The sequence below is a fragment of the Larimichthys crocea genome, chromosome VII (assembly GCF_000972845.2).
Source record: "Larimichthys crocea isolate SSNF chromosome VII, L_crocea_2.0, whole genome shotgun sequence".
Lineage (NCBI taxonomy): Eukaryota > Metazoa > Chordata > Actinopteri > Sciaenidae > Larimichthys > Larimichthys crocea.
Window position 1 is genome coordinate 23,498,704 of NC_040017.1, and position 25,128 is coordinate 23,523,831.

General features: G+C 42.2%; 1 protein-coding gene across 2 annotated transcripts; it reads left to right on the forward strand.

Moving 5' to 3' along the window:
* stim1a (stromal interaction molecule 1a) lies at nucleotides 1-24,740 on the forward strand. Of its 2 annotated transcripts, none has more exons than XM_010731930.3 (13): nucleotides 1-270; nucleotides 788-917; nucleotides 4,194-4,324; nucleotides 6,198-6,312; nucleotides 7,798-7,909; nucleotides 8,386-8,501; nucleotides 11,535-11,712; nucleotides 17,409-17,586; nucleotides 18,149-18,298; nucleotides 18,592-18,692; nucleotides 19,106-19,335; nucleotides 21,181-21,244; nucleotides 21,990-24,740. In XM_010731930.3, the coding sequence occupies exons 2-13, from the start codon at nucleotides 800-802 to the stop codon at nucleotides 22,501-22,503; spliced, it is 2,007 nt and encodes a 668-aa protein (XP_010730232.2). In that variant the 5' UTR covers nucleotides 1-270; nucleotides 788-799; the 3' UTR covers nucleotides 22,504-24,740. The 2 variants fall into 2 exon arrangements, with proteins under 2 accessions (XP_010730232.2, XP_010730230.2); XM_010731928.3 differs by having other exon boundaries at nucleotides 4-270; nucleotides 18,131-18,298.
* The last annotated feature ends 388 nt before the right edge of the window (nucleotides 24,741-25,128 follow it).

Here is a 25,128-nt window from a genome sequence, read left to right on the forward strand (position 1 = left end):
GGCGACACTCGGCGATGCTAACCAGGCACTCCGTCGTGTAGAGAGGACCAGCCCCGCTGTCTGTCCACATTCTGCGGCTTTTCTCGGTTCAGTCTCGGTCGTCGTCGTCGTAGTCGGCGGCGGTGGTGGAGGAGGGAAAGAGACCGAGACCTTTTCTTTTTTTTAAAACAGGAGGAGGTGGAGTTTTTCCAACCGCGCTTCAACAACTCCAGGTGACCAGGCATCTGCTGCAATGTTAACCCAGAGCTGAGGCGACAGATTACCTGACAGGTAACTCCACACGGACGTTATTTTAAACGTTACGCTGTTGTCGTAGTAACCGTTAACCGTTGAGCCTTAGCTACACAGCTTGTCAGACTTGTGCGGGGTCTTGCGGTGTCCTGCGGTTAGCTGGTGGCTAATGTGCGTGTATAGAAAATGCGGTAAGCCGACACCGACATTTAAAAAAACAAAAAAAACACGGAAGCGACAGTTTGATGGATATTTCACTTCATTTCCGAGTTAGCCGCGTCTAGCTTTAGCCACGCACAGCTCACTGTTGTTACTCCTCATTATCTTGTTATTTCTCCTCTTTGTGTTTGCAAACATGCCCCAAAAAACTGCCACAATAAGAGCTAAAGCCAAAGTATCAGCCAGATAACGAGTGTGTGTACACCTTCATTCATTCAGGAAGAAGTGAAAGCATGTGTGTCACTGCAGGACTGTCATCTGCTTTGATTTGATTATGAGTGATGCTTTAATTAAGGCAGCAATAATGTAATTTTCTTTATTTTGTGTGTTTTTCCAGCATACACCAGTCATGGAGTTCAACAAATTGGTGACCCTGTGGATATTCTGCTTGTGTTTCATTGGAGAAAGCTTCACCGAAAAGCCGAGTTCACCTACATCAGACAGTCAGACTGCTGAAAACGGGCGAGGTGAGTGATAGTGAGAGTATTTTTTATCCTACTCATTTCAAGATAACACACACACACATGCAAGCGTACAATAGTAGTGATTGTGCAGGCACTATATGTGTCCCTGCTGAGAATAGTTCAGCTGGCATTCTCCGTTTAAGCTCCTGTCCTCCAACTCAGATCAAGCCAGCTCGTCAAACACGAGGTAATTGAGCTAATGGTTAGTGGAGCCAAAGAGCGGGAGTCTTAAATAGTTCCTCAATCAGTCAGTAATGATCAAGATGTTGGAGTATTTACAATAAATCAGGATCAAAACATGTGACTGTACAATAATTACAGCTATAATCATTAGCTGTTCGAATGAGGGCTCACCCACGTCCCGGATTTGCACTTCTTATCTTACTCTTCTTCACTACGTAACCCAGTGTTTAGTCTCGCATGTCAAAGGCATCGTAGGCCTCTCATGACAGCATACTGCTGCAGTGACTTACTGCTCCTTTTTTATATTTTTAGGTTTAATTTAAACTGCGAGCCTCTTCTGTAAATAGCCCTTTTTTTAGACAAGGTCCTACATCACTGTGATAATCTCTTGCCTCAATCCATTACGTAATTTTTTTTGTTGTTTCTTCATGAATGATGACAGTGGTTGCATCTACGGAGCATAGTTTGAGACAACGCGATGGACTGTAGACTGTGAAACCAGGGGGTACTCTTGGAAAGTAGAGCCAGTAGTGACTCTATAAGTGAACTACTGTCAGACTTTTTATCTGTTTACAAAAGTTGACAAAACTGATGCTCGGATTTATATTTTTAAACCTTTCACTTGACTATTGTTTTCTTACTATCTCACTTACCGTTTGGGAGCTGCGGTAACAAAAACAATTTCCCTGCGGGGATTAATAAAGTACTTCATAATAAAGTACTTAATAATAAAGTACTTCTGATTGACTTTATTCACTGTATTTCGAGCAGCAACTTTGCAAATACCCAGCACACAGGGACTGTTTCGACATTGTTCAAGTTACTCATACACAATCTGCTTGTGAAGCACATTTTTACTAATGTGTGCCACATGTCCCAACAGTCCCAGGAGGTCAACAGTGTGGGAAAGAGGTTGTTTTTTTTGACGGATATTCTCGATTAAAGCTTGACAGATATCCTGAATGGCAACGGGACATAGTAACTGCTGCAGCCATGAAGTGGCAAAGTTACGGAGTGTGTTCTTGATCTACATGCAGGCACACAGAATAACTTACGTAACACGAGCTCTTAAAAAAAGGCAGGCTGACTGGTATGTAAATATCTTATCTTGTGTCTCCGGCGGTTTGCAAGCCAAATGAGAAAGGGGGCGAAAGTTGGTTGTGTGAGAGCGTTACAGGTGGTAGGTTTTCCCTCAGGTAACTGTCATTCTTTGTTTAACATGTTAAGTGTGAATGACTTAGTGTCAGAGAGTAAAAGCCTTTTTGGTATGTGGCCTTGCTGGTTCAGCTGAAGCTGACGAGGGCTTGTCTACTGTGGCTCAAAGATTAACTTTTCTCAACACGGAAGTTCAGGCTTGGCTTCCTAGTTCTAGTTTCGTGGTTTCATGTGAAGAAATATGAACCACAGTTTACCAACAAAACCGTTTATGGTTACATGCTCATGGATACAGAAGCTGGATTGGTTCACGGTGTACTTTCTGTTTTCTCCCTATCATTAAGTCAACCTGTCATAACAAGTGGTTCTGGCAATAAAGGAAATGTGCACTTGTATGATACGTTTATCAGTGGGAGGGGGATTTTTTTTAACGCTGAAAATACCAGCACAACACAAACCAAGTATACTTTCACACTATCATGTGGGTGACGGTAATTAATGATGCATTATTAACTGAGATTATTTGATCTGCTGCATCAGATTGTTGTGAGGATTATCGAGGCAACAAGCATCTCCTGGCAAATTAGAATAAACTTGAATTGAACATTTACTAAATAAAACAAGTGTTGTGATTAGAAAATCCAAACTTTTACGTAGGAGCACATTTCTGTTGCTATAAACATGCCTCAAAGCCTCTTTTTCACGTGGGTGAGCACAGCCACCCTCCCCCTCACTGTCACCTTCCTCTTTTGTGGTTATAATTCACTGAAATGAAGCATGCGGTGTTTGACATACGCACCTTTATTTAACTTAATTTGGCCCGGAAAAGGCCTGAACTGAAGATAAGATTGTCTGCGCTAAGACAGCAGCAACACATAAAAGACAGAGATTACATAAGACTGACTTAAATAAAATATATGCTTCTGAAAGTTTCAGGAGCGGCGTTCTTTTGAATTCAACCACGCTGCATCAAATAAGTCGCATTTTAAACTTATCACAGGTAGCCATGCCGTTTTGCACAACTCCTGCGTGTGTGTGCAGTACATGCCAAGCAAGGTTTCCTCTTAGCGGGAGTGGCAGCATTATCGCTGATCTGTGTCGGAGGATTTGTAATCCCTCAGGAAGGAGGGGGAACTCAGAGGGCAGACAGGCTTCACCAGATAACCAGACCTGGAGACGGCTGAACTGTACGATCATTTATCAAGGGAACAGGGTGTGTAGTGTCCCACACACTCTGCTCCTAAGTTTTCTGACATCAAACACAACTGTGATTTAAAAAATTAAAGTTAAATTGATAAATTCACTTTGTGACGTGGCTTGTTTTTGTAGCCGGACTGTCATGGTGTCTGGATTCTTGGTAACATCCCCACCATGATTGAGAGCCCTTATATAAACAAAACTTTGTCTAAGGAATTTTGCAGTCACTTATCTTAACAACAGCAAAATGGGTGAGTTCGGGGCAACCCAACTGGGGACTTTGCATACAGAAAGAACAAAAGGTTATGAGCCATGAACTTTTGTTATTGAGGCCAAATGAGTGCTTGATTACTCTTAGTAGTGTGTATACAGTATTTATAAATGACTTGTCTTTACTGTTTCTATTTTTAATTAAAAAAACAAAACAGGGTTTCATATTTCTAACACTGATAAGGTTGCACTTTCGGTGCTGAAAATCCAAAAACATGAACTTCAGCATACTGCAGATTTTTGTCCTATCACATAGCAACAGAAAGGACCATGACCAGGATTTCCTTCAAATGTGTTTGAACACAGCCTTCAAGTGTTAGGTGTTTTCCTTGATCAAGTAAAGTTAACCTCTGGCATTTAGTAGTGCAAAGGAAAGCAGCAGCAGCAGCAGCAGCAGCACAGGAAGAGTGAAAACAATGAGATGAATGTGGTGACCCATGAGTTTCATCTTAATAATGACTGTTTCCCCACCAGATTTTTGTCGCATCGATGAGCTACTATGCAAGGATGAGAACGCCATTCTCAGCTACGAGGCCATCCGTAGTATCCACAAGCAGATGGATGATGACGCAAACGGCAATGTAGACGTGGTGGAGACAGACGGCGTAAGTACCAGCCGAAAAATCATCAATGATGGTCTGTTGAATGGGAGGGGAGGGGGTTTTCATTCAGTCTAAATAGGCTTAAAGATATCATTGTAGATCCCCCATCATCTGACTGGTCATATGATTTCCTGCTTAGACGGTCAGTAAGTTAAGGTCATTGCACTTCCATGATGAACTAAGTAACTGGAGTTTGTTCTACTTCCGCTTCAGTGCCCTTCTTTTGTCAAATAATTAACCTAATTCACATTAAGTCTGGCATGCATGTTGTAGACACTGATGTTGCCACATTTGTACAAACACTTTGTGAAATTGTGAGGATACAAGTGTACATTTAATCAGAGTTGAATAATAAAGAAGGCACAAAGTCGTGTCTGTTGCTTCTCAGACACAAAGACGCTGCCTGTCGTCTGTTTAGCTTACATACTGAGCTCTAGTCTAAACTACATGTTGTGGCCTTGAGGAGGCCTCATCTGGAGCCTTGTTCTAGATTCAGCCTGTGGCATGTGGCTGACGCTAGACCAAAGCAGAGACAGTGTCATCACCCCTGCCATCTTTGCTCTTAGAAGAGGCACTTGGCATGCAAATACCCCTAAGGTAAAGAATCAAGTGCAGTACAGTGAGCACTCACATCTGCAGTGGCAATAGAAAGCCCAAACCGATTAGGATCACTTCAAGACAGTAGTCCGGCTTCCTTTTATCACGCAGTGATTAAATAAAGAGCATACTGGATTTCTTTATGACCGAGATCAAAGTGTGCATCTGGCTTTTAAGCTCCAGGCCTCGGCCACTTCATACAGGTCCTGCTAATTTTCCAGTGGATGTGTTTACCGTGAGTGTGATGTTTCACCTGCAGTACAGACCGTCTCACTACCCTGTAGTGAAATCCTCCTACACAAATCTATCAAGGAAGAAAGGCATCATGACTTATTGCTGTCTTCCACTCGTGTTGCATGAGTTGGCTTTTTGTGGGAGTGCAAGTGTTTTTTTGCCTGGGTTAGCCTACAATATAGTGGGCAACCGGTAGTGTGGTTCCAGTGGCCAGTAGGTGACCAATACCACTCCAACGGGGGCGAGAATGGAACACTGCCATACATTTTGGTACTCTGCCATTTACGATGTGTCACGATGTACAACGTGCACGGCTCCCATCTTCAGAAGAAGAGATGCCAACACATTTATATCTGGTTTGTTTAATTCATACAAAAACTGACATGTCGCAGTTTTACGGGAGGGTTATGTGCTGTTAGTTACCTGGCAACCTCACAGTGATGATAAAGACTCAAATGTGTTGTGCTCATAAATTCAGGCTTTTTTTGCAGAGTGCTGCCTTTGTGATTGGTTTGACGGTGTTTGTATTTGACAGTTGAGTCTTTGCAGTAATGTATAATGAGCCAGATGCTTTGTTATCGATCTTCTAATAAAACATTTCTGCAATGTTTAGTATATTAACACCACAGTCTGGATTTTAGTTTCTGGTGATCTTTTGGTAAGGAGGATGTTCTGTGCTACCCCAGACAGTTAAATAACGGGGGGAAGATCATGTATGGTTATGAGCTTTTATTTTCTGTACTCAGACAACCACACGCCATGAGAATTGCATTTTCTTCTTTTATGGAGGTCATGAAGACCACAGTACTGAAACAGGTCACCGTGCTCTCAGTAAATCAAAACCCTGACACCAAATGAAGTCTTTTGTTCTTTAACCCCCACTCAGATGTCTGTTGTTTAGTATGTGCACACGTGCAATAATGTGATAATAATTCATCCCTAAATTATGTGAAAGGCCGCGTTGTTTAAGCAAACCTATGAGATTGTTTTCCAGTGAGACGTTGTGTAACATGGAAGCGTAACATAATGTCATGTCATCCTGCAGTTCCTGAGAGAAGATCTAAACTACCATGACCCCAAGGCCAAGCATAACAGCTTCCACGGGGACGACCAGTTCATCAGTGTGGAGGATTTGTGGAACGCATGGAGGGGCTCTGAAGGTACTGCTCTGAGGCACACTTATTCCCTTGAAGGCCAGCAGTGACTGCACAAACGGGCCATTCTCTCAGATCTCTTCTTGTATTTATGAGAGTTGCAGACAGTGAATCTGGCTTTGCACGCTATGTTCCACATTGATGCACCCTGCCAATACCGACTGTTTGCCATGGGGCTGATTATTATTTTTTTAAAGGAACCTCTCCTTGTGGCTTTGTCAGTCTGGACAGCAGTGTTTTAAAGGGCCCGTAAATTACAGTTCATGTGTTTCCATGCGACTGAAAGTGTGGATCCTACATTACCCCCTACTTGACCTTCTCTACTCGCTCAACAAAGGAGCAAGGCAGTTTGATCAGATAGCTTGTCAAGCAAAGTGCAGCCTCGTTACCGGCTCCAGCCGAGGAGCAGAGGGGACATCATTGAATCTGTCAGCACAAAATTCACATCCACGCTCTCACCTCCTCCTGCCTATCTGTTTGACTGAGCTATCGTGTCCTCTGTGAGAGTGTTCTGTATCTGGCACTCGTGTCTTTTTCACACCCTTACCCCTGGCTGCCTTTCCTCCAGCTTTTGCTCGTAGTACTGACTACACCCTGCATTGCAGTTCTTGGACATTACTCTGGAGGTTTTGAGCCAGAAAACTGGGTTTTTGTTCAAGAGAGTAACACATTAACACACACAGCCCACAATGTTGACTGTCTGCCAGGAGCTGGGGAGCAGATTTCCCTTCCCCAGTTAGTACTGTGGACAAGCCAGTGTAAGCTGTGCTATAGGATACCTCATAGATCATTCAGGCTGCGGATGCACATGGTCAGGTGTCAAGCTGAATATACAGTGCAGTTACAAAGTATTATGTTGTTGTTGTGGTAGCTCTATACATTGGACTTGGACACACAGCTATTTCCCGCGTGTGTGTGTTTTAATGCTGATCTTATATCTATTTCAGATGAACCATGTCAGTAGAAACAGGAGATTACAGGACAGACAGTATTTGGACAACACAACCTTTGCTGCTCATCATATTTAATGTTTGGTTGCAGATCTTTTGTAATCGCCTTGCTCGGAAGCACACAACCCATGCACGTCAGCAGACACTTGTTATCTCCCCTGCTTGGCCTGTGCTGCAGGCATCTGCAGTTCTCGCTAGTTTCAGTGGCTCTTTGCCTAAAGTGTACTGGAGGACATGGAAACACATGATCATTTAGTGGTCAGCTGACTGACTTCTCTGCCCTGAGAAAAGCCTCTGAGTTGCCTTTTTCTAAATGTTTAGGATCACTGTTGTACTGCATTGTTTTTAATGAGCTGCTGCTGCAGCACTACAAATATTTTATTACTCAAAAAACTGAAAACTAAGATGAGACAGTCGTTTTCTTGGAAAATAACAAAACAATATACAACATATTACTGTCTGACTGTAACGTATGTGACATGTTGTAGCCATATAACCTCATCAGTATTGAACTATAACTATGCCTTCCTTTTTCCTGTAGTGTATAACTGGACAGTGGATGAGGTGGTGGAATGGCTCATCACTTATGTGGAACTGCCACAATATGTGGATGCATTTCGCAAGATGAATTTTAATGGAAGCGCCATGCCAAGGTAAAAGATATCATGACTGTACCAGCTTCATCCACATTGCAAGCTGTAGTAGATCTATGACAAATGTGCCTCTTTAGCTTGCCCACACATACGCTGTGGTTTATATAAGGTTGGTTAGACTTTTTTATTTTTTATTCCCTGGAATACAAATTGAAGCTACAGAGTTTGCTCAACAACCGTGATGCACAATGTAGAAATGACTTGATGCAACTTCATTAGAGCCAGGAATTAAAACTCCATTTACATTACCCTCTATAGTCATTACATTCCCTAGTCTGATCAGTCAGTGTCAGTTTTATTACATTCATTTGGCTTCAACAAAGAGGATCCAGTCTGTACATTTGTCAAAATAGTTCAATTAGAGTAATAACCATAAAAATTTTAAACCTTTTGTTAAGGAGTCACATTACACATGGCTCCAAATGGATGATACCCTTTTGTTCTTCCAAAATGACTGACCGTCTGTTCTCTCTCAGGTTCGCTGTAAAGAACACCACTCTGACACTCTCCATACTGAAGATTCTGGATCGCAGCCACGTGCAAAAGTTGCAGCTGAAATCTTTGGACACCGTTCTGTTTGGAGCCCCCCTGAGTATGTGACGGTTTTTTCTTCTGTTTTTTTTTAAATCCCTGTGCTCTTGTTCAGAGAACATGATTCGTTCCAGAGACTTCAAACCCAGAGTAGAGATGAGAAGGAGGGTAGTGTTTTTAATGAACTTGAACTTCATGAAGGTTTACAGTTGAGTCCCTTTTCATAAGCAAGCTATCTCAACAATCCACAAAATTAGTTGGGTAAGGATTTGTTTCTATTGCAACTGAGATACTCAAATGTATAAACATGAACAAATTTATCATGATTCTGAGTTATGTGCACCCAAATTACCAATGAAAGGCATTACTGTTAGTCATCAGACAGGCATAAAGCATCTTCCACATGAGTCAACACATCAGGTAACTCCCTTGCAGAAAAACAGTTTACTTACTACTGTGAAACATCTGTAGGAAGTTTTGACTTCGTATTTACAGCCCACCGCCATCACCAACATCGCATCCACTGCTACTCTCATTTTTCCACATGCTGTTCATGTGATATGTTGTGGTCCGGTTTCATTTCCTTTTAATTTTGTATTCAATCATTTCGTCTACTCAGTGACTCTCTTTAGTTGGCCCACCTTTGTTGTGTAGGAGAAAATCTTGTCACCACCTGTATCTGTTTCAGGGACTGAGGATGTATGCTGCTCTGTATTCTAGACACACCCTTCTGCGTATCAAGACAAAAAAATACGCCACTCATCCTCTCCCTCTCCCTCTCCCTCTCAAGTATCTCTGCTCCAGTCCTCTAACTACAGACTGTAGTCCTTCAGGTTTCTCTCAACCCTTTTTTCTCTCTTTAGGATTCACCACAATAGATAGGGTGTGTCTCAGCTGTCACACCTCTTGGCAGAGGTTCATATTGTTTTATTTTTACATAAGCTGAGTTGTCATTTTCTCAGAATGACTTCCAAAATTCTTTATGAGAAATGTATTTATTCTTTAAAAGCTTAGTCACAGTCATATTCATTTACAAAGTTTACACAAAATATGAATGGTGCTCAGCCCTGGCTGGAAGGGTATAATCTTGAAAGACGAGTGCTGATGAGAGTGAGTCTAATGTCTAATCAGTAACGAAGCAGGAAGAGAAATTGTAATGAGCCTTAATAGAAAGCAGCCATTTGCATTGGAAAGGAGTGTGTGGTGGTCTGCGTCTGGCATGTGTCATTGTGGATGTGTTTTGTAAGTCACACCCGATGGAAGACATTAGCGAGCACTGTCTGGCTTTGACAGCCTCTCAAAGCCAGGAAGCCCCACTAATAGTCAGACTGATATATAGCAGCAGCATTTTAAGACACATCTTACAATGGGTCGATCTAATCTAGTGGACAGTTGTGTAATAATTAACCTAAGCACATTCGGGTCCAGTTATTTCCAGTTTTGTATTTAATTAAATGTCACTTTATGCTGTCTTGGGGGTGTTTCTGAAAGCAAGTGAATGTAGTGTTTACTCAGATGTAAATTGCTATTTGCATATAGCAGTGACAAAAAAAGGCAAGCTGTGCTTCCTGTTTAAGACAGATAGTGTTGTCAGAGGGAGCCGGGAGAACAGCGTGGCGTTAATAAATTATTTCATTTCATCTCGGAGATAGCGCACGTTTCCTTTTGAGCTCCTGTGCTCAGTCACAATGCAGAGCCAGGACAAGTTTAGCTCACATTTCAGTCAAATATCATGACCTCATTTTGGGAGTTGTGCTCTCTGTGGTTGAGACATAATGGTGCACATATAGCAGCCTATCAAACGTAGCTGAGGCCTAGGTCGTTCTTAGGAAGTCTGAACAGTAGCCGTGGTTTTTCAGCTGTCCTTTAAGATTTTCTGTTGTTCTCTTCTAGTGCATGCTCGACACAATAGCAGGCACAGCTGCTCCAAGTTCCTCGACTCTGATGAACTTGTGTTTGCTCTGGACTTTATAAGCAACTCTACAGGAATATACACAGCCCGCCTGAACGATTATTTAACACATTTAACGCAGGCTTAGCACAGAGGGTTCATGTGAAAAGAGCTGTCTGCTGTGGGGTGAAATTGTTTGGTTTCGTGGTGTTATTTGACTTGGCTCTGTGTCAAGGGCATCTTCCAGAGGAAAAAAAGGAATTTCCCGTCCACACTTATCGCTGTTTTAAATTATTTAAAGTCAACGCTTGTTGTTTTTGAGGGATTTAATTCTCTGCACCACAAACAAAGAAGAGTGCGTGCTTGTTGCTTCGTACTCATCCATGTCAATAACAGCCAGTGGTGCAGGAACACGTATGTACAGGAAATGTTTTCAGGCATCATCTTTTCTCCTAATTTTACTTCTTTTTTTTTGTCTCACTCCAGGAAGTAGAAGTCATGTTTTTGACATCTCTTTCCCGCACACATCTTTGCAGGTTTTGCAAGAAAAACTTGCCTCATCTTGTCGCTTGCAAGGCTGAAATTTAGGCTGTTTGACAGCTGCTGCATGACAATGCTCCTCTAACTCATCAAATGTCAAATTGACTGTATTAAACCCACATGGATTCTGGGTTTAATTAATATGGTCTTCTATGGAAAATCACTTGAAAGTGAAAAATGGGATAGCTGCTTTCTAGCTGCTGTGACCTTTAATGGCTATGAATGATGATGATATGACAGCATACTCATTCTTAGTTATCAAAAGGAATGTCCGATCTGAATCATAGCTCTACATGTGTACCAAAATTTGTTTGTTTTTCTGTGCATGTTCAGTAGCACTGGTTGGCAGACTGAAATAGGCCATGTTAAGCTGGCTTTATCATGGTCTTGTGCACTCGGCCACTCTCACCGCAACCTAAACTTGTGCTAGTGACTCCTATTTGGGTCACACTTGCAGTATGAGTAGGCTGCGTTCATGCACAGGCTTCACACCACATCCTTGTGAAGCCTGTTCATTTTTAGCCAGCTTTATCGTATGATCTTGATGGTACATTGCCTGGCTGCATACACATCCTCTTCTTTTGGTTTATCTCATCATTTTAACTGTGATTTTTCTCCTTGCTAAAATCTGACTTGTCTTCTGTATTCTTCTCTTTCCATCAGTGAATAGACATAACCACCTGAAGGACTTCATGCTGGTAGTGTCAATAGTCATCGGCATGGGTGGCTGCTGGTTTGCCTACATCCAGAACCGTTACTCCAAGGACCACATGAAGAAGATGATGAAAGACCTGGAGGGCCTGCAGAGAGCCGAGCAGAGTCTGCATGACCTACAACAGAAGTGAGGGTTTTTCCCGCCACCCACACAACCAACTGTGTCTCTACAGGAATTGTATTGTGCTCACATACCATTAGTTTTATATATCCACATAAAACACACTTCACTTTAAAACTTTTGAACATCAGATACATTTATTCTCTTCTTGTCTATCTTATAGATTTCAAACACTACCATGGAGTGACATAACCCCAAGAGTCTTGTGACAAATAATTATTATTACCCTTAATGTCAGTGGTAGATGGAGTGTGAGTTCTGCTTACATATTTTGTATGTGCAGTGAGTTAACACATCCCGAGCTCCCTGAATTATTCAGTGGTTAAACTTGAAAGAAAAAACATAAGCTTGTCTTTTTTTTTTTCCTCCAACGACTGCTCCAGATAGTTTTTACACAGAACCAAAAAAACGAACACATTCAGGCCAGGTGATCAGACGAACCATCTGTAAGAGACACCATCTATCATGAACCAATCAGATCAACCAACCATACAACGTACACAAACTCTTACCAAAGCCAGTCAGAGAAAGAGCAAAAACATTTCTTTACATTCAGCAGCTTCTATAGTTCATGCTTCAGCTGTCTGATGTTCCTCGTAGGACACTGATTGGTCTGTAACCTCTGTGATTTCAACACAAGCCCGGCGTAGATGGATGGATTCTCAACGGAGCTTGTGATTCCCTGGTTACTAACACTGCTGTGAATGTGGTTAAAGTGTCAATTTCAACTAACATAATTCAGGTCTTACCTGAAGCAGACATTCATTTAAATGCGGCAGCCACCAGGAAATCCTGCAAGTCTGTACAATTTTACTGTGCAAATAAGACGTGTTGATTGTTGAGAATTTGCATACAGTGGTTCTCAATCACTTCCAGTCAGAAGTCATATCTTTGACAGGGTTGCATGTACAGAGCCACATTGTTCTAAAATAGAAAGTGAAGACTAGTTACCTTTTTAGAGGAATGACTGTAGATGAACGTACGTAACGTGTAGTTATAACCCTTAAATTATGTGGGCAGGGTAGCATTTATATAGTAAAGTGTTGAGGTGTGCTGTTGGACTGCTGGAATGGTATTTAAGCCAGTTTGACAACTATGTGCAACGCGCCAGTCAGGTGTCATCTTTAGCTCACTGAGCCATGTTTTAGTTGGAAGTTTCAACATCTGACTGAAGAGTCAGCTGCAACAAAGCATCGCATTCACAAGCTAACTGCCAAGTGCAAAGTTTTCCATATTTTATGGCCAGCGTGCACCTACATTCCCACGCAGACTTTTAAAAGGACATAAAGCAAACACAAAAGTGCGAATGTGTTTTTGCTTCTTGGGTGGCTAATCCATTAAAAACGTATTTCAAACCGTTGGCATGAAAGCAAGCAAGCTTTGCTTTGAGCAGTGTTGATCAAAGTCGCTGATTGTGGATATTCCACAAGCACCAATTTTAACTAAACAATAGAAGACAGGCTTTCACTGCTCAGAAGACAATCAGGGTTTGGTCGGCTCTCAGGCTTGACGACGAGGTTATCTCTGTGATCAAGACACGCAGTGACGCTTCTTAAATGAATTGTGTATATTAGGAAAGACTGAGTGGTATTAGTAGCATTTGTCTGCAGTGATAGAGAATCTGTGGTCGTGTAGCAATACTTGAGTTCTCAGTTTAGATCTGCTCTTTCACAATGAGGGAAGCCAGCCGAGGGTTTGTTACCTGCATCCTGACTCGCATTCATTGTAGGAAATGATTAAATCCTAATTTTTGAATGCAGTACATAGATTGTGTTCTGACACAGGATACTTCCTGCTCTATTCTGGCCTGAGAGGCATCAGATCATTGCTGATCGACATGATTAGATGATTCATAGATATAGCACTACAAATGGAGACAAATACTTACAAGCAACTGCCAGTATCACGAGGAATAACAGGTTACAAGACAAATCTAACTATTTTGGTCTTCTTAATACTTCAAGGAATGCTCAGAATGTGCTTTTTAAGCATGCACTGTCTCTCCTATTCCTTTAAAGGATACTCGAACACCGCTTCATCTCCGGTCAGGTTTTTCTTTTAATTTTAGAAGGATAAAGAATTATCAAGGTCCATAGATGGTACCATCAAACTGTCCAAAGCCACAATGAAAAGACATTTGATGTGTTGCATCTGAAATTCTAAGTATGTATGTTCCTGACAGTGGGGCAGGACTGTCTAATCTTCACAGTAGTTGCATTGTTCGAGGCCACAAAAGCAGCTATGCATACACCTGCTGGTTTGTCAGGAAGTTACCACTAAACACCCTCTGACCTATAAACGGGTTTTTAGTCAGTGTTGTGACTTCATGTTGTGTCGGCGAAAACAAAAGGATTAATATTCTTGGACCGCTGATTTTCCACAACAAATGGAAAGTGTTGAACCTCTCGGGTTGTCATGTTTTGTTAGATTAAAAACCTCGGTCTCATTCACTGGCCAGAGTAAGGAGCAGTAACCAGTGTTGCCACATGACTGCATAACATTCCTGTCTTTGTGCTCGGGGACATTGAATAGGGAGAGATGAGCTGTTGTACAACTTAAAGTGGATTTTACTCTTTGTATCAGCTGGCTGTTTTAGAAGATCCACGTTCACTTGACAATATGAACATCAAATAGAAAGAAAAAGACAAGACTTAGGTTGGTTACTTGGTGTTTGTGTCAGCCTCTTGTGTCATTTTCTGCACAGTAACACTTCCTATTGCACTGTAGTATCTATCGGTTACATAATATATGCCAGAGATTGGAATTGATGAGATTTTATTGATACAGTGCCGTGTTCTGCATATTGGTCTTAATTCTCTATATATTAATAATTCCAGATCAGTTTTCTGTGCAGGGGTGAGAAGGTGTGGCTAGTTTGTAAAAGCTCCTCTGTTGAGTCACTGTTTAACTTGGAGCCGGTTATCCTGAGAGCTAGTCATTTTTCTAAAAATGAATAAAACGAGAGAATATTTGTACAGCATTAGTTTTTATTTAGGTTGTCTTAGTCAAAGTCTGTTAAGCTAATGTTATTATAACAAAGGATATTTACCCTTGCTAACCGATGAGGGGCTCTGTTTGGAAGCCGTGTCACATGTATGTCGAGTGTCCGAGTGTAGACGAAGGTTTTAGGCTCTTGCTGGTGTTTCCAGGTTTACTTGAAAGTATAATTTTAATGACAGTACAATGAGCACTGCTTTCATCTTGTTTCGTGAAATGAAGTCTCTCTTTGGACCGTTGCTTCCTCTCCGCCATGACTCCTTGTAAGTTTCCTGCTTCATTTTGATATTGTTTTGCAATGTTGGCTTGTCAGACAAATGTGCTAGCATTGATTTGCTCTGAGGAGCCAGACGACGTGGAACCGGTTCTCTGTTCCTATCCCTACTGTATATGAGGTGCATTTCTTCATTGGAGCAGTATAACAAGGGAGTGGAAAGTATTTTTGTGGGCTTTGCCTGCTGAATACCAACCCAAAGGGCCATTGACTGTTCCGGCGGGGACAAACCACTGAGGTCAAACCCCGTTCCTCTGATAGACTGCCAGGTGTGTGCGCTGCCTGGCTTCATACTTTGATCAGTTGTGAAAACACACCTGCCACTGCCAACTTTGAAGTGGGCTCGGACATTTCTTTCTTGTTGGACTAATTGCTCATACCTAATTGTCTTCTGTGGCTTAAAACACGTCTAATAAATCTTAAAGACCCACAGGTGCAGACAGGATTCGGTTTGTTCTGTAGGATCCCAAGCCGACTGTATAACACTGTGCTGTTTCACCTTGACTAGTCCAGACATTATATTACATTTCAAACCCCAAAGTTAAAGCTATTCATTCAGTGTTACATTAAAATATATCTACTGCGATTCAGTAGTGTTCTGCAGCCACATTTAAATCTAATCTGTGGTGAGTAACAGCTCAGATAAAGACGAGCAAAGTAATTGTCCTTTGTCTGTTTCTCAGAAATATGTCCCAGAAGCATTATCCTTTTTAAAATGGCTGTTCATTATACAGCAGTAGCGTGTGCTTTAATCTCGTGCATTCATATTCAAAAGCCAAAATCACTCAAGCTAGCTTATGTATCTCTTGCCAAAAGCAGATGGCTGTGATTCTCAGACATTACAGAGTTGGTGTTCAGCATTAAACTGTTTGAAATCAGATTTCCCTAAATACCTAGACAGCCGAGATCGGAGTCTGTGGGAAGATATTGTATTGTAAGTCGGTGTGACCAGCAGGAAGAGACTTTCATGTTGTGTTTGTGAAGCTGAGAGAGGGAGAGGTATGTCCTCTGTCTGCAGCCGTGCCTTTCTTCCTGATCCCCGCTGCCAGCTGCTCTCTTTCCATACCTTCAAGCAGATCCTGTGGTGGTATCAAGTAGCCTGGCCCAGCCATGGCTCCCCTGTTGGGAGACAGTGGGAGGAGGCTTTGAATGGAGCTGGATTTCCTGGGTGCCGTTTAGAACACAAGTTTGACCCAGCCCCTGCCTCACCGGTGGGAGATGGTGTTAAGCAGTCAGCTCGAGTGCTAATTCACCCACATTTGGATTGAGGTGTGGTGTGCAGACAGACATCCTGGAAACGGACCGGGCGACAAGGACAACAGTATTGTCGTCACGTCATGTGATGGGCATTAAGAAGTTTGTGTAGCACACAAAATGAATGTTATTTAGAGAAGTCATTGTGAGAGTACCTTCTCCTTTAAAGTCTGTGTAGACATTGTGTCTGCGTCCTGTGAGCCCTGCAATGCAGGTCAGTTGAACCAGCATTTGGCGTATTCTCTCTGCATTGTAGCTCTGCCAGTGCTCGAATCTTAGCTAGAGAATGGTAGAGGTCAGGGTCGAAAGCATTAGCAGGACTGCCCACCACCCACATTTTCCACAGCTAGCTCTCTGTATCACCTTTCTTTTCTCTGCTCCTTCTGCCTTGTTTAGCCTGACAGGAGGACAAGTGCTTCTCCCTAGTGACTGAATTATAGTACTGCTACCTGCCATTAAATGTCTGGAGGCTACAGACAGGATTTTTCTGTTGTAGTTTCTGTGTTGGAAGTCTCAGTATTACATATTGCAACTTGGGAATTATGCTGTTACAGTTGCTTGATACAGTCCTTTAACAAGGGACTATTTGTCTCATTGTGAATATTATCTCCTGAGAGCGTATTCTCACATGAACGGGTCAAATTAAAGTGTTTATTTCCTGGTTTATAAAATATATCATACGACATATTCTAGGTCGTAACACCTCCTAAACACAATTGTTTTGCGCTGCATCAGATCTTTTAACAAATCAGTCGCGTCTTAAAATGGAGCATGCGTCTAGGCTCAAATAATTATGTCATGGGTGACGACCCCTGCTTTTAAAAGTAGATTTTGTTTAAGAGGCTACTCTAAAAATAGCCCACGCGCAAATCAACACATATGTTCGGGATACGACAAGAGCACCGGGTACCACACTGTACCGGTCTAAAGTTACAGCCTGGCAGCTGTTCCCATTCTTGGCTCTGCTCTTTCTGATGTCAGTTTATTGTGAGCTGCCCAGCAGCTGACAGTGGCTCATTGCTTTTTACATGTTAGCTATTGTTTCCGGTCACTGGCTGATGCATGGTACTCACATGATTACACGTCATGCCTGCCCTCAGAAAATGACACTGGTATCTACTACACTATGACTCACCTTATTAAAAAATAATAATTTCTCCTTGTCCCTTGTTCTCAGGCTGCAGATCGCCCAGGAGGAGCACCGCACAGTCGAGGTAGAGAAGGTGAACCTGGAGCAGAAGCTGAGGGATGAGATCAACACAGCCAAGCAGGAGGCCCAACGACTGAGGGAGCTGCGAGAGGGCACAGAAAATGAACTGAGTCGCCAGAAGTACGCCGAAGAAGAGCTGGAACAGGTACCTGCGAAGTGATGATTGAAGTGTGATTCAAACATGGAGCGAACAGTGTTTCATGAACTTCCAAGGTGGCAACAGCACAGTATGCTAAGGTCTATCAGATTCACACTGGCTACAGTCGAAATACACCCACTGAAGTCTTTGTCCACCAGAAATCTGGCAGGCACAGGCACAGCCCACACAAGTCAGTTAAACACACGAGTATTTGTTTGAAGGACTATCACACTGATCTAATTCAGACACGTTACAGTATTTTGTCATTCTGTGACTTTCACGTTGAGTCTAGCTGCGAGATTATTTGAGTTTCATGTTCACTTGTCTGTGGAAAGGCCAGACACCACTTACTAACACTGCTGTATTCAAAAGTCAAGTGTAGACGTGTTCTATGTGACTGACATTTTACAGCAGTTTAGAAAATAATTTGTGTTTATACTAACCTTGTGTTTCCGTTCCCCTATTTAAACTCATTGTCAACAATGTGTTCCCAGATAATAGAAAGTTATTAGGTGCAAATTCGTCAGTTCATTTTTGACATTTGTCGCAGGTGCGCATGGCATTGAAGAAAGCAGAGAAGGAGTTGGAGTCTCGTTGTAGCTGGTCACCTCCAGAGTCTCTCCAGAAGTGGCTGCAGCTCACCCATGAGGTGGAAGTGCAGTACTACAACATCAAGAAGCAAAATGCTGAACGGCAGCTCCAAGTGGCGAAAGAAGGGGTGAGCATCTGAAAAAACCTACCCACTGTTTGAGATCCTAAGAGCTGAGATTTGAGACTAGCTTCACCATCATATCTGAACCTGAGCCAGGCAGAAATATTGTCTATATTTCAGTTGTTAATGCAATAAAAAAACAAAACAATTCCAGACAAACTTAAAACATTATCATAAACTAATCTTAATTATAATGAAATGGCTAATCATGTTTTTGAATACTCACTGGGCTGTAATTGTACCTGAGAGCAAGATGAATACACAGTTAGTTAAAATTGTTGTTTTATTTGCTTTCACAGGCAGAGAAGATAAAGAAAAAGAGGAATACTCTCTTTGGGACTTTCCACGTGGCTCACAGCTCCTCTTTGGATGATGTGGACCACAAAATACTGGCAGCAAAGTAAGTCAGAGATTGTTATGGTAGAATACTTTTTATAGGATTTTAGAAAACTGAACAATAAGTGATTTTATATGACAAGGGGAGGAGGGCACTAAATATTCACTGTGCTCCTCAGTAAATTGAGTTACATTACAGGAGGACCAGCGAGTTGCTTGTAGGTAATTACAGCTGTAATAATTACTCGAGTGGGAATGAAAAATTACCTGCGTGCGTCCTCTGGATGGCATTAAAATCACTGACCAGCACGATGTTAACTGTCTCTTCCCCTAAAGAAATAAATCCAGTCTGAAGAGTTTTAGACTTTGCTTACTTACTACAGAACTGAATGTTATGTCTCTTCATGCTGTGTTATTAAGTTACTTTCCCCCCTTGACTTATTTCTCCTTCTCCTACTTTCTCCTCATCTTTCATAGACAAGCTCTGGGTGAGGTGACGGCCGCTCTGCGGGAGAGGCTTCATCGCTGGCAGCAGATAGAGCTCCTCACAGGTTTTACCATCGTCAACAACCCAGGCATCCCTTCTCTGGCCTCATCCCTCAACCTTGATCCCACCTTCATGGGCGGCAGAGCTACACCTCAGCACTTCATCATGTCTGACGACATGGACGACATGGACGAGGATATCGTGCCTGGAACTCTGCAATGTAAGAGTTCATCCGAATCTGTCGGCCAGCCTGTGGGCATTAGCAAACGAACCCCTAAACACTCCAAGACCCAGCTGGGGAAATCTAAAAATCAGCCCACATGAGAATTGGGACCTTTCATGCTACATTTACCTGAGTTTGTCCTGGTGGCCTCCCTGTAGGGTTGTCAGAAATATTGATACTTTGATACTTTGTTGATACCATGTCTTTAAAACGATACAATCTCTATTAAATACATGCAATAGTACGTAAAGTACCACAGTTTTTAAAAAAATAGATCAACAATTAGAACCATCACAATCTACGACATTAACTATCAGATATCTTATTAATCACAGAGACATTATTACTCTGAAAACGTGCGCACACAAAACACTGTTTATTTCACAGACACTGACGGCAACAGTAAACACGACTCGTCATTATTACGCTGGTTACATCTGTGTAGTCAGGACCTTTTCTTTTTGCCGTGGTATTGAATATCGTTTTATTTTAATACTAGTATTGTATCGAAGTTTAAACTCCTGGTATTGTGACAACCTTCCCTCCTTACCTTGAATGAGTGCTGTTTCACATTTGTGTACCATAATGTGTACCGTGTAACTGTCGTGTTGTTTTACACATAATTCCAGTTGAATGCCTTTTTTGTTGTTGTTGAAAATGTTCATTTTACATTCAGTCGATTATGGAGACTGAAGACTACTGTGACTTTCCTCTGGAAAATGAAATGTCTAGAAAAATACACTTCTGAATGAGAACAAGTGTTTGTGCTGTGTCCTGATATCTCCTATAGACCTTTTCTCGATCTGCTTTAGGTCAAACGGCTGCAGCCAAAGGAAACCTGCTGTGTTCATTTCTTATTTAGGAATATGAGACAAAAGTTACCAACTATTTTTGTTGAAATCTTTTTGTATAAAAACACCATTTTGGGTAAACACATCTGACCATAATCCTTTGCAGCCATGTTGTCATGGCGTTCTTGACACGTTAGGTTTGAGGTTTGACTAACTGCAGGCGAAACTTGTACTGCAGATCCTTTTCCAGCTGCAATAGTGAAGTAAGTCTTTCAGTCGACATTAATTGCCTCCCTATCTCACTCCCCTCTCTCCCCCTCACCACCTTTCTGGCGTTTTGCTTCACTGCCGTCTCATGCAGATGGCACCCGACTGTTGGAACGGCGAGCCAGTGACCTGTGGTCCATCGGTTCAGACTGTCAGCCCATGTGGAAATATCCTGGTTGGCCATTTATTCATGCCCCAGTTCAGCCCTCAGTTTGACATCCCTGTCTCTCCCCCTGTCTCAAAGCCACACCGAGCTATAATCATTTTTAATCGGACAGAACGCTGCAGATGGACACAGCTGAAAGGGAAAAACAAAAAACTACTCCATGCTGCGTTCATCGACAAACACCACTGACCTCGCCTTAGTTGCTTGCTTGCCACATTTACTCTCGCCTCTAAATGTTGTCACCACCCAGTGTACCCCTGCTTCCCTCCCAGAATGATTTGTCACTTACGTTTATTAGAAATGGGACAATTATTGTTTGATATATTTAAAGACATCATCGTTGGTAACACCTTGACTGTTTTCTCCTTCTGTTTAATATTCTTGGAAAGAGGAGAGATAAAACAGGTCGGGATTTTATCGTTAGGTAGTAATAGTGTTCAGTATTTCTCTTATCTTTGAGATTTAAATCATATTTCAAGTTTTAAGTTGGCTAAAGTCAAGAGAAACGTATCCCAGCACCTGAGTATCTTTCCACTATTCTCCCAGTCGGTCCCCCCTTGTCCGTCACATGTTCTTTCATGAGTGGCTGTTGATAATGCTGTTGTTTTGTGCCCACAGCTCCCAGTATGATGTCCCTGCGTCAACGCCACATTGACCCCCAGCTGGCCATGGGCTCCCAGAGGTTGGTAGAGGGCTGCCTGTTGGCGGGGCAGCAGGGAGAGGGATCCCCATATCCATCCAGGTCTAGGGCTACCTTCAGACAGTCACGCAGCCAGTCATTCGGGCAGCTTGAGTGTCTCCCTCTGCCTCCTCTTTCCTCAGCTGTGTCTCACCCCTCCATTATCTGTACCAACCCAAGCCCTCAGTCGCTGTCCTCCTCTTCCTCCTGCTTACCCAGCTCTGTGGGTGGCGCTCATTCCTCCCATATATATCATGCTTCTTTCCAGCCCATGGATCCCATTCCTGATTTCATCTTCTCTGATGTCTCCAAAGCACACTCCTCTTGCAGCGACAGCTTTGGGTACCCGTCTTTTTCCAATTCTCCACACACATTGCATGTGCGTGGGCGTGTTTTTGTTTTGTTTTTTTCCTCTTAAACCACCTGCTGTCATTTCACTTTTTAACATACGTACCCTAGTATAGGTACCTTCTCCTGTATCTTCCTCTGCGAGTCATGCATTCTGTGGTTTTCATTTTGCTCTGAAGGATTACAGAATCAATGCATTTACTCTCTCTCACCCTCTCTCAGTGGTCCTGGTGTTCTTTGCCTGCTCAACTAACAAAATGTGGAGTTCCAGTGTCCTGGCGTGTCCATGGCTTTGCAGACATAGTGTAGATAAACCCCAGCATGCAAGGCTTCAGCTTCAAACTGTTTTTTATTTTTCTGTTTCCTTTTCCTCTAACTTGGATTTTTTTCCCCACCTCAGGGACCTAAATCGCTCCGACTCCGACTCCTCCCTGTCCCTCTCCCAAGTTGGCGATCGACTATCTGCCTACAGCTCCAAAGGCCACCTAATCAAGCCCACCTCTCTCATGCACAGCCTCTCTGGCCGTGCAGATGATGCTATCTCACTGCATGCTCACACCCCCAACGGAGGGAACCGCATCCATGAAGCCAGCGCTGCAGAGACCACCCCCGACAGCCCCATACTCATGAAGAACGTGTACGGCATGGAGAAATCGCCCAGCCTGGGAGAGATGAACAGCCTGTCAGAGTCTTCCCGCTCCCTCAGCCCCAATTCCACTGAACCCGACACACCGTCACCTACAGGAGGAGGGCAACCGGGGGCCGTCGGGGCAAAGGGCAATACCCGCATCCCACAGCTGTCCTCCAAGAAGAGCCCCCTGGAGGAGGACAGTGGCTCTACAGGAGAAGACACAGATTCCACTGCCAGCCGCAAGAAACACACCTTCAAGATCTTCAAGAAACAGAAAAAATAAGGGCTACATGAACTACAGGCTGTCAAAGCTGACTGTATTCCTCTGGTCTGTTTTTGGAGAAAAAAAAAAAAGGTTTTTGGGGTTCATTGATGGCACAAGTTGTTGCCGTTGCATTTTTTGTAGGTACAACACCTACGCCGAGAAACTGGACTGTGGGAGCAACCAGCTGTTGAGTTTTATCTGCTTATTTGGTCAATGTTGAATATGTGGGGAGTGGGTAGGTTTGTATATTGGAATGTAAAGTATTATTTATTCTGCAGGAAATTGTGCCAGTCTCAAAGGGAAATGTGTCTCCCAAGTGGGTTTTTCTTTCTTGTTCTACAATCTATAACATTTTGCATGTCTTCACTTTTGTTTGACTGATATTCGAATGCTCTTAGTGTTTGCTTGGTTCTTGTCGTTAACCTGCTTAGACAACACTTGATGTTTCTTTTATTACTACCTAACCACCTAGCCTACAAATCCAAAGTGAATGCGCGCACCTTTTTTCACTACTTTGTACTTTGTTCTTATTGATGGTTACAAGTTTTTCTGTCTTTTGTTGTCTTTTTCTTCTTGGCAGAGCAAATGACACAGAGGATCCTCAAACAGATATATAGTCATAAAAAGCTTAGGCTATTATATTAGTGACTCAAATTTCCCTTTTGACTGTTAAAAAAAGTGTTGTTTGAGCACAGTACAGCAACAGTAGCTATTTGATTTAACTCATATACTCTCTATAAGTGGAAAAACAATGTGGATTAAAAAGGTTTAATAAGAATTTGAAACCTGATAAAAGTTCAGTCTCTCCACAAAACTATGATATGACCCATCTAATTGCAGCTTTTGCATTATTTTTAGGGTTGAGTGCATGTGAGCATGTGCGAGAGAGGTGCTTTGCTAAAAATGTCCAGCTTTTAAACGATGCCAACAAGTTGAACAAGTGTTATAAAATCATGATTAATGTCCTTTTAGTGTAATTAGGTAGAAATTTTACCAACGAGAATTACCAAAATGGTCAAAAGAACAGTCTGAAAATATCAGAGACTGTATGGCAATGAGTTTTTATCTGACTGTGTATCAAAAATGTGGATACACTTTATCCAAAGTGTGCAGTAAAGAAGGTGAGAAACGACATATTAATCAAAGATGTTGACACTTTTTGTTTTTAAAGGTGTTACTGTTAATAAATTGGATGTTGGATGAATGAGATCCAACACCGAACAGGGTGTAAGTTTAACTCTCGGTTCCTCCTATCCTCTGTCTTATTGTTTGTTGTTTTACTGATTTATTTAGGTGGTCAATGGCTGCAGTTTGTCAGTGAGGGATGGGTGCTGGTAAGGGCTATAAGTTACAAGGCAAAAAAATCATTTGCTCTGTATAAGATGAGAAATTTCAAGTTGTAACCGCTTTGTAATCCACCAGTCAAAGTGCCAAATCACTATTTCTGTCAGAGGCCTTTGTATTTGTAGAGTGTTTGGCCCTTTGTGCCCCTTTGACACAGAACATACAGCCACGTGATATATGTACACAGTGTGTGATGTATATCCTGAGGTTAAATACTGAATGTCCAAGGTTATCGTTACTGTAACAGTATCCTCAATCCAGTATGTTTACATTTGTTACAGATCCTCTGATTACAACCAAGAACATTGTGCCAGTTTTAATATTGACGGCTTCGTACGAGCACAGAACTATGCATCAGTAGTTTGTAGGTGATTACTAAAGTAGTAAGTAGAAAGGACACCTAGGGCGTTCCTGACCAATGAACAACCAAAAAGTGCTGCAAAAGACACAGTCGGCCTCCCCCAGCCTCATAATGTAACAGGTGGTTTGGATGTATTAGACATGTTTTGCTTTAGAAACCAGTTCAAAATATATATATCGATTTCCTACTGGTACTTTTTTAAAAGTGTCATTTGTACCTTTTTTGCACGACAGAGCTGTAAATGTATTACGCCATCAGGATGAGTGCGAGTGTGTGTGTATGTGTGTGTGTGTGTGTGTCCGTCTGCTCCCAGTACACTGTAATGTTGATGCATGTCAACTGCTGTAACGAAACCTATATTGGGTTAAAGAGTGGATCAGCTTAAGCTCCTTACTCCCCACCCTACTTTTTCTTTCTCTTTCTTTTGGGCTTCTATTTATGAATACATACAGTATATTTGTACAGAGAAAATGATAATTTTGCATCTTCTGTGATGGTCTAGACTTTTATGGCACTCCTGCATGATAGCAATAAACTATTTTGAATGAAAGATGATGATTTGATTTGTCGTAGATGTTACACTTCATCAGCGGTTCTCAAACTGATGGGGCATAGAGCCACTGCAGGGGTGTGTTTATGGAGTGGAACCAAGCTGAGTGAATATGATTTATGTAGGAAAAATAAACAACAGTTTGCTGATGCTGTCATACTAACGTCTATTTCACTAATATTTCTCTCAGTTCCCGTATCAAAGCAAGATGACTAAATATTGTGGGGTAGAGGGTGGAACTTTTTTCAGCTTCTGAAGGGGTGAATGCAACAAAGAGTTTGAGAACCACTGCACTACACGACACACAGCACTTCCTTCTCAGCTGATGAATTAAACAAAGGTGTCCTCTCTTAAATATAACCCCAGGGAACTTGTTAAAACTCGCCCT

Bases quoted from the DNA above. Each gene is read 5' to 3' on its own strand.
- stim1a (XM_010731928.3), top strand. From the start codon at position 800: ATGGAGTTCAACAAATTGGTGACCCTGTGGATATTCTGCTTGTGTTTC. The intron at 6,313-7,797 runs GTACTGCTCTGA...TTTTTCCTGTAG, and splicing joins CGCATGGAGGGGCTCTGAAG to TGTATAACTGGACAGTGGAT. The intron at 11,713-17,408 runs GTGAGGGTTTTT...CCTTGTTCTCAG, and splicing joins CTGCATGACCTACAACAGAA to GCTGCAGATCGCCCAGGAGG.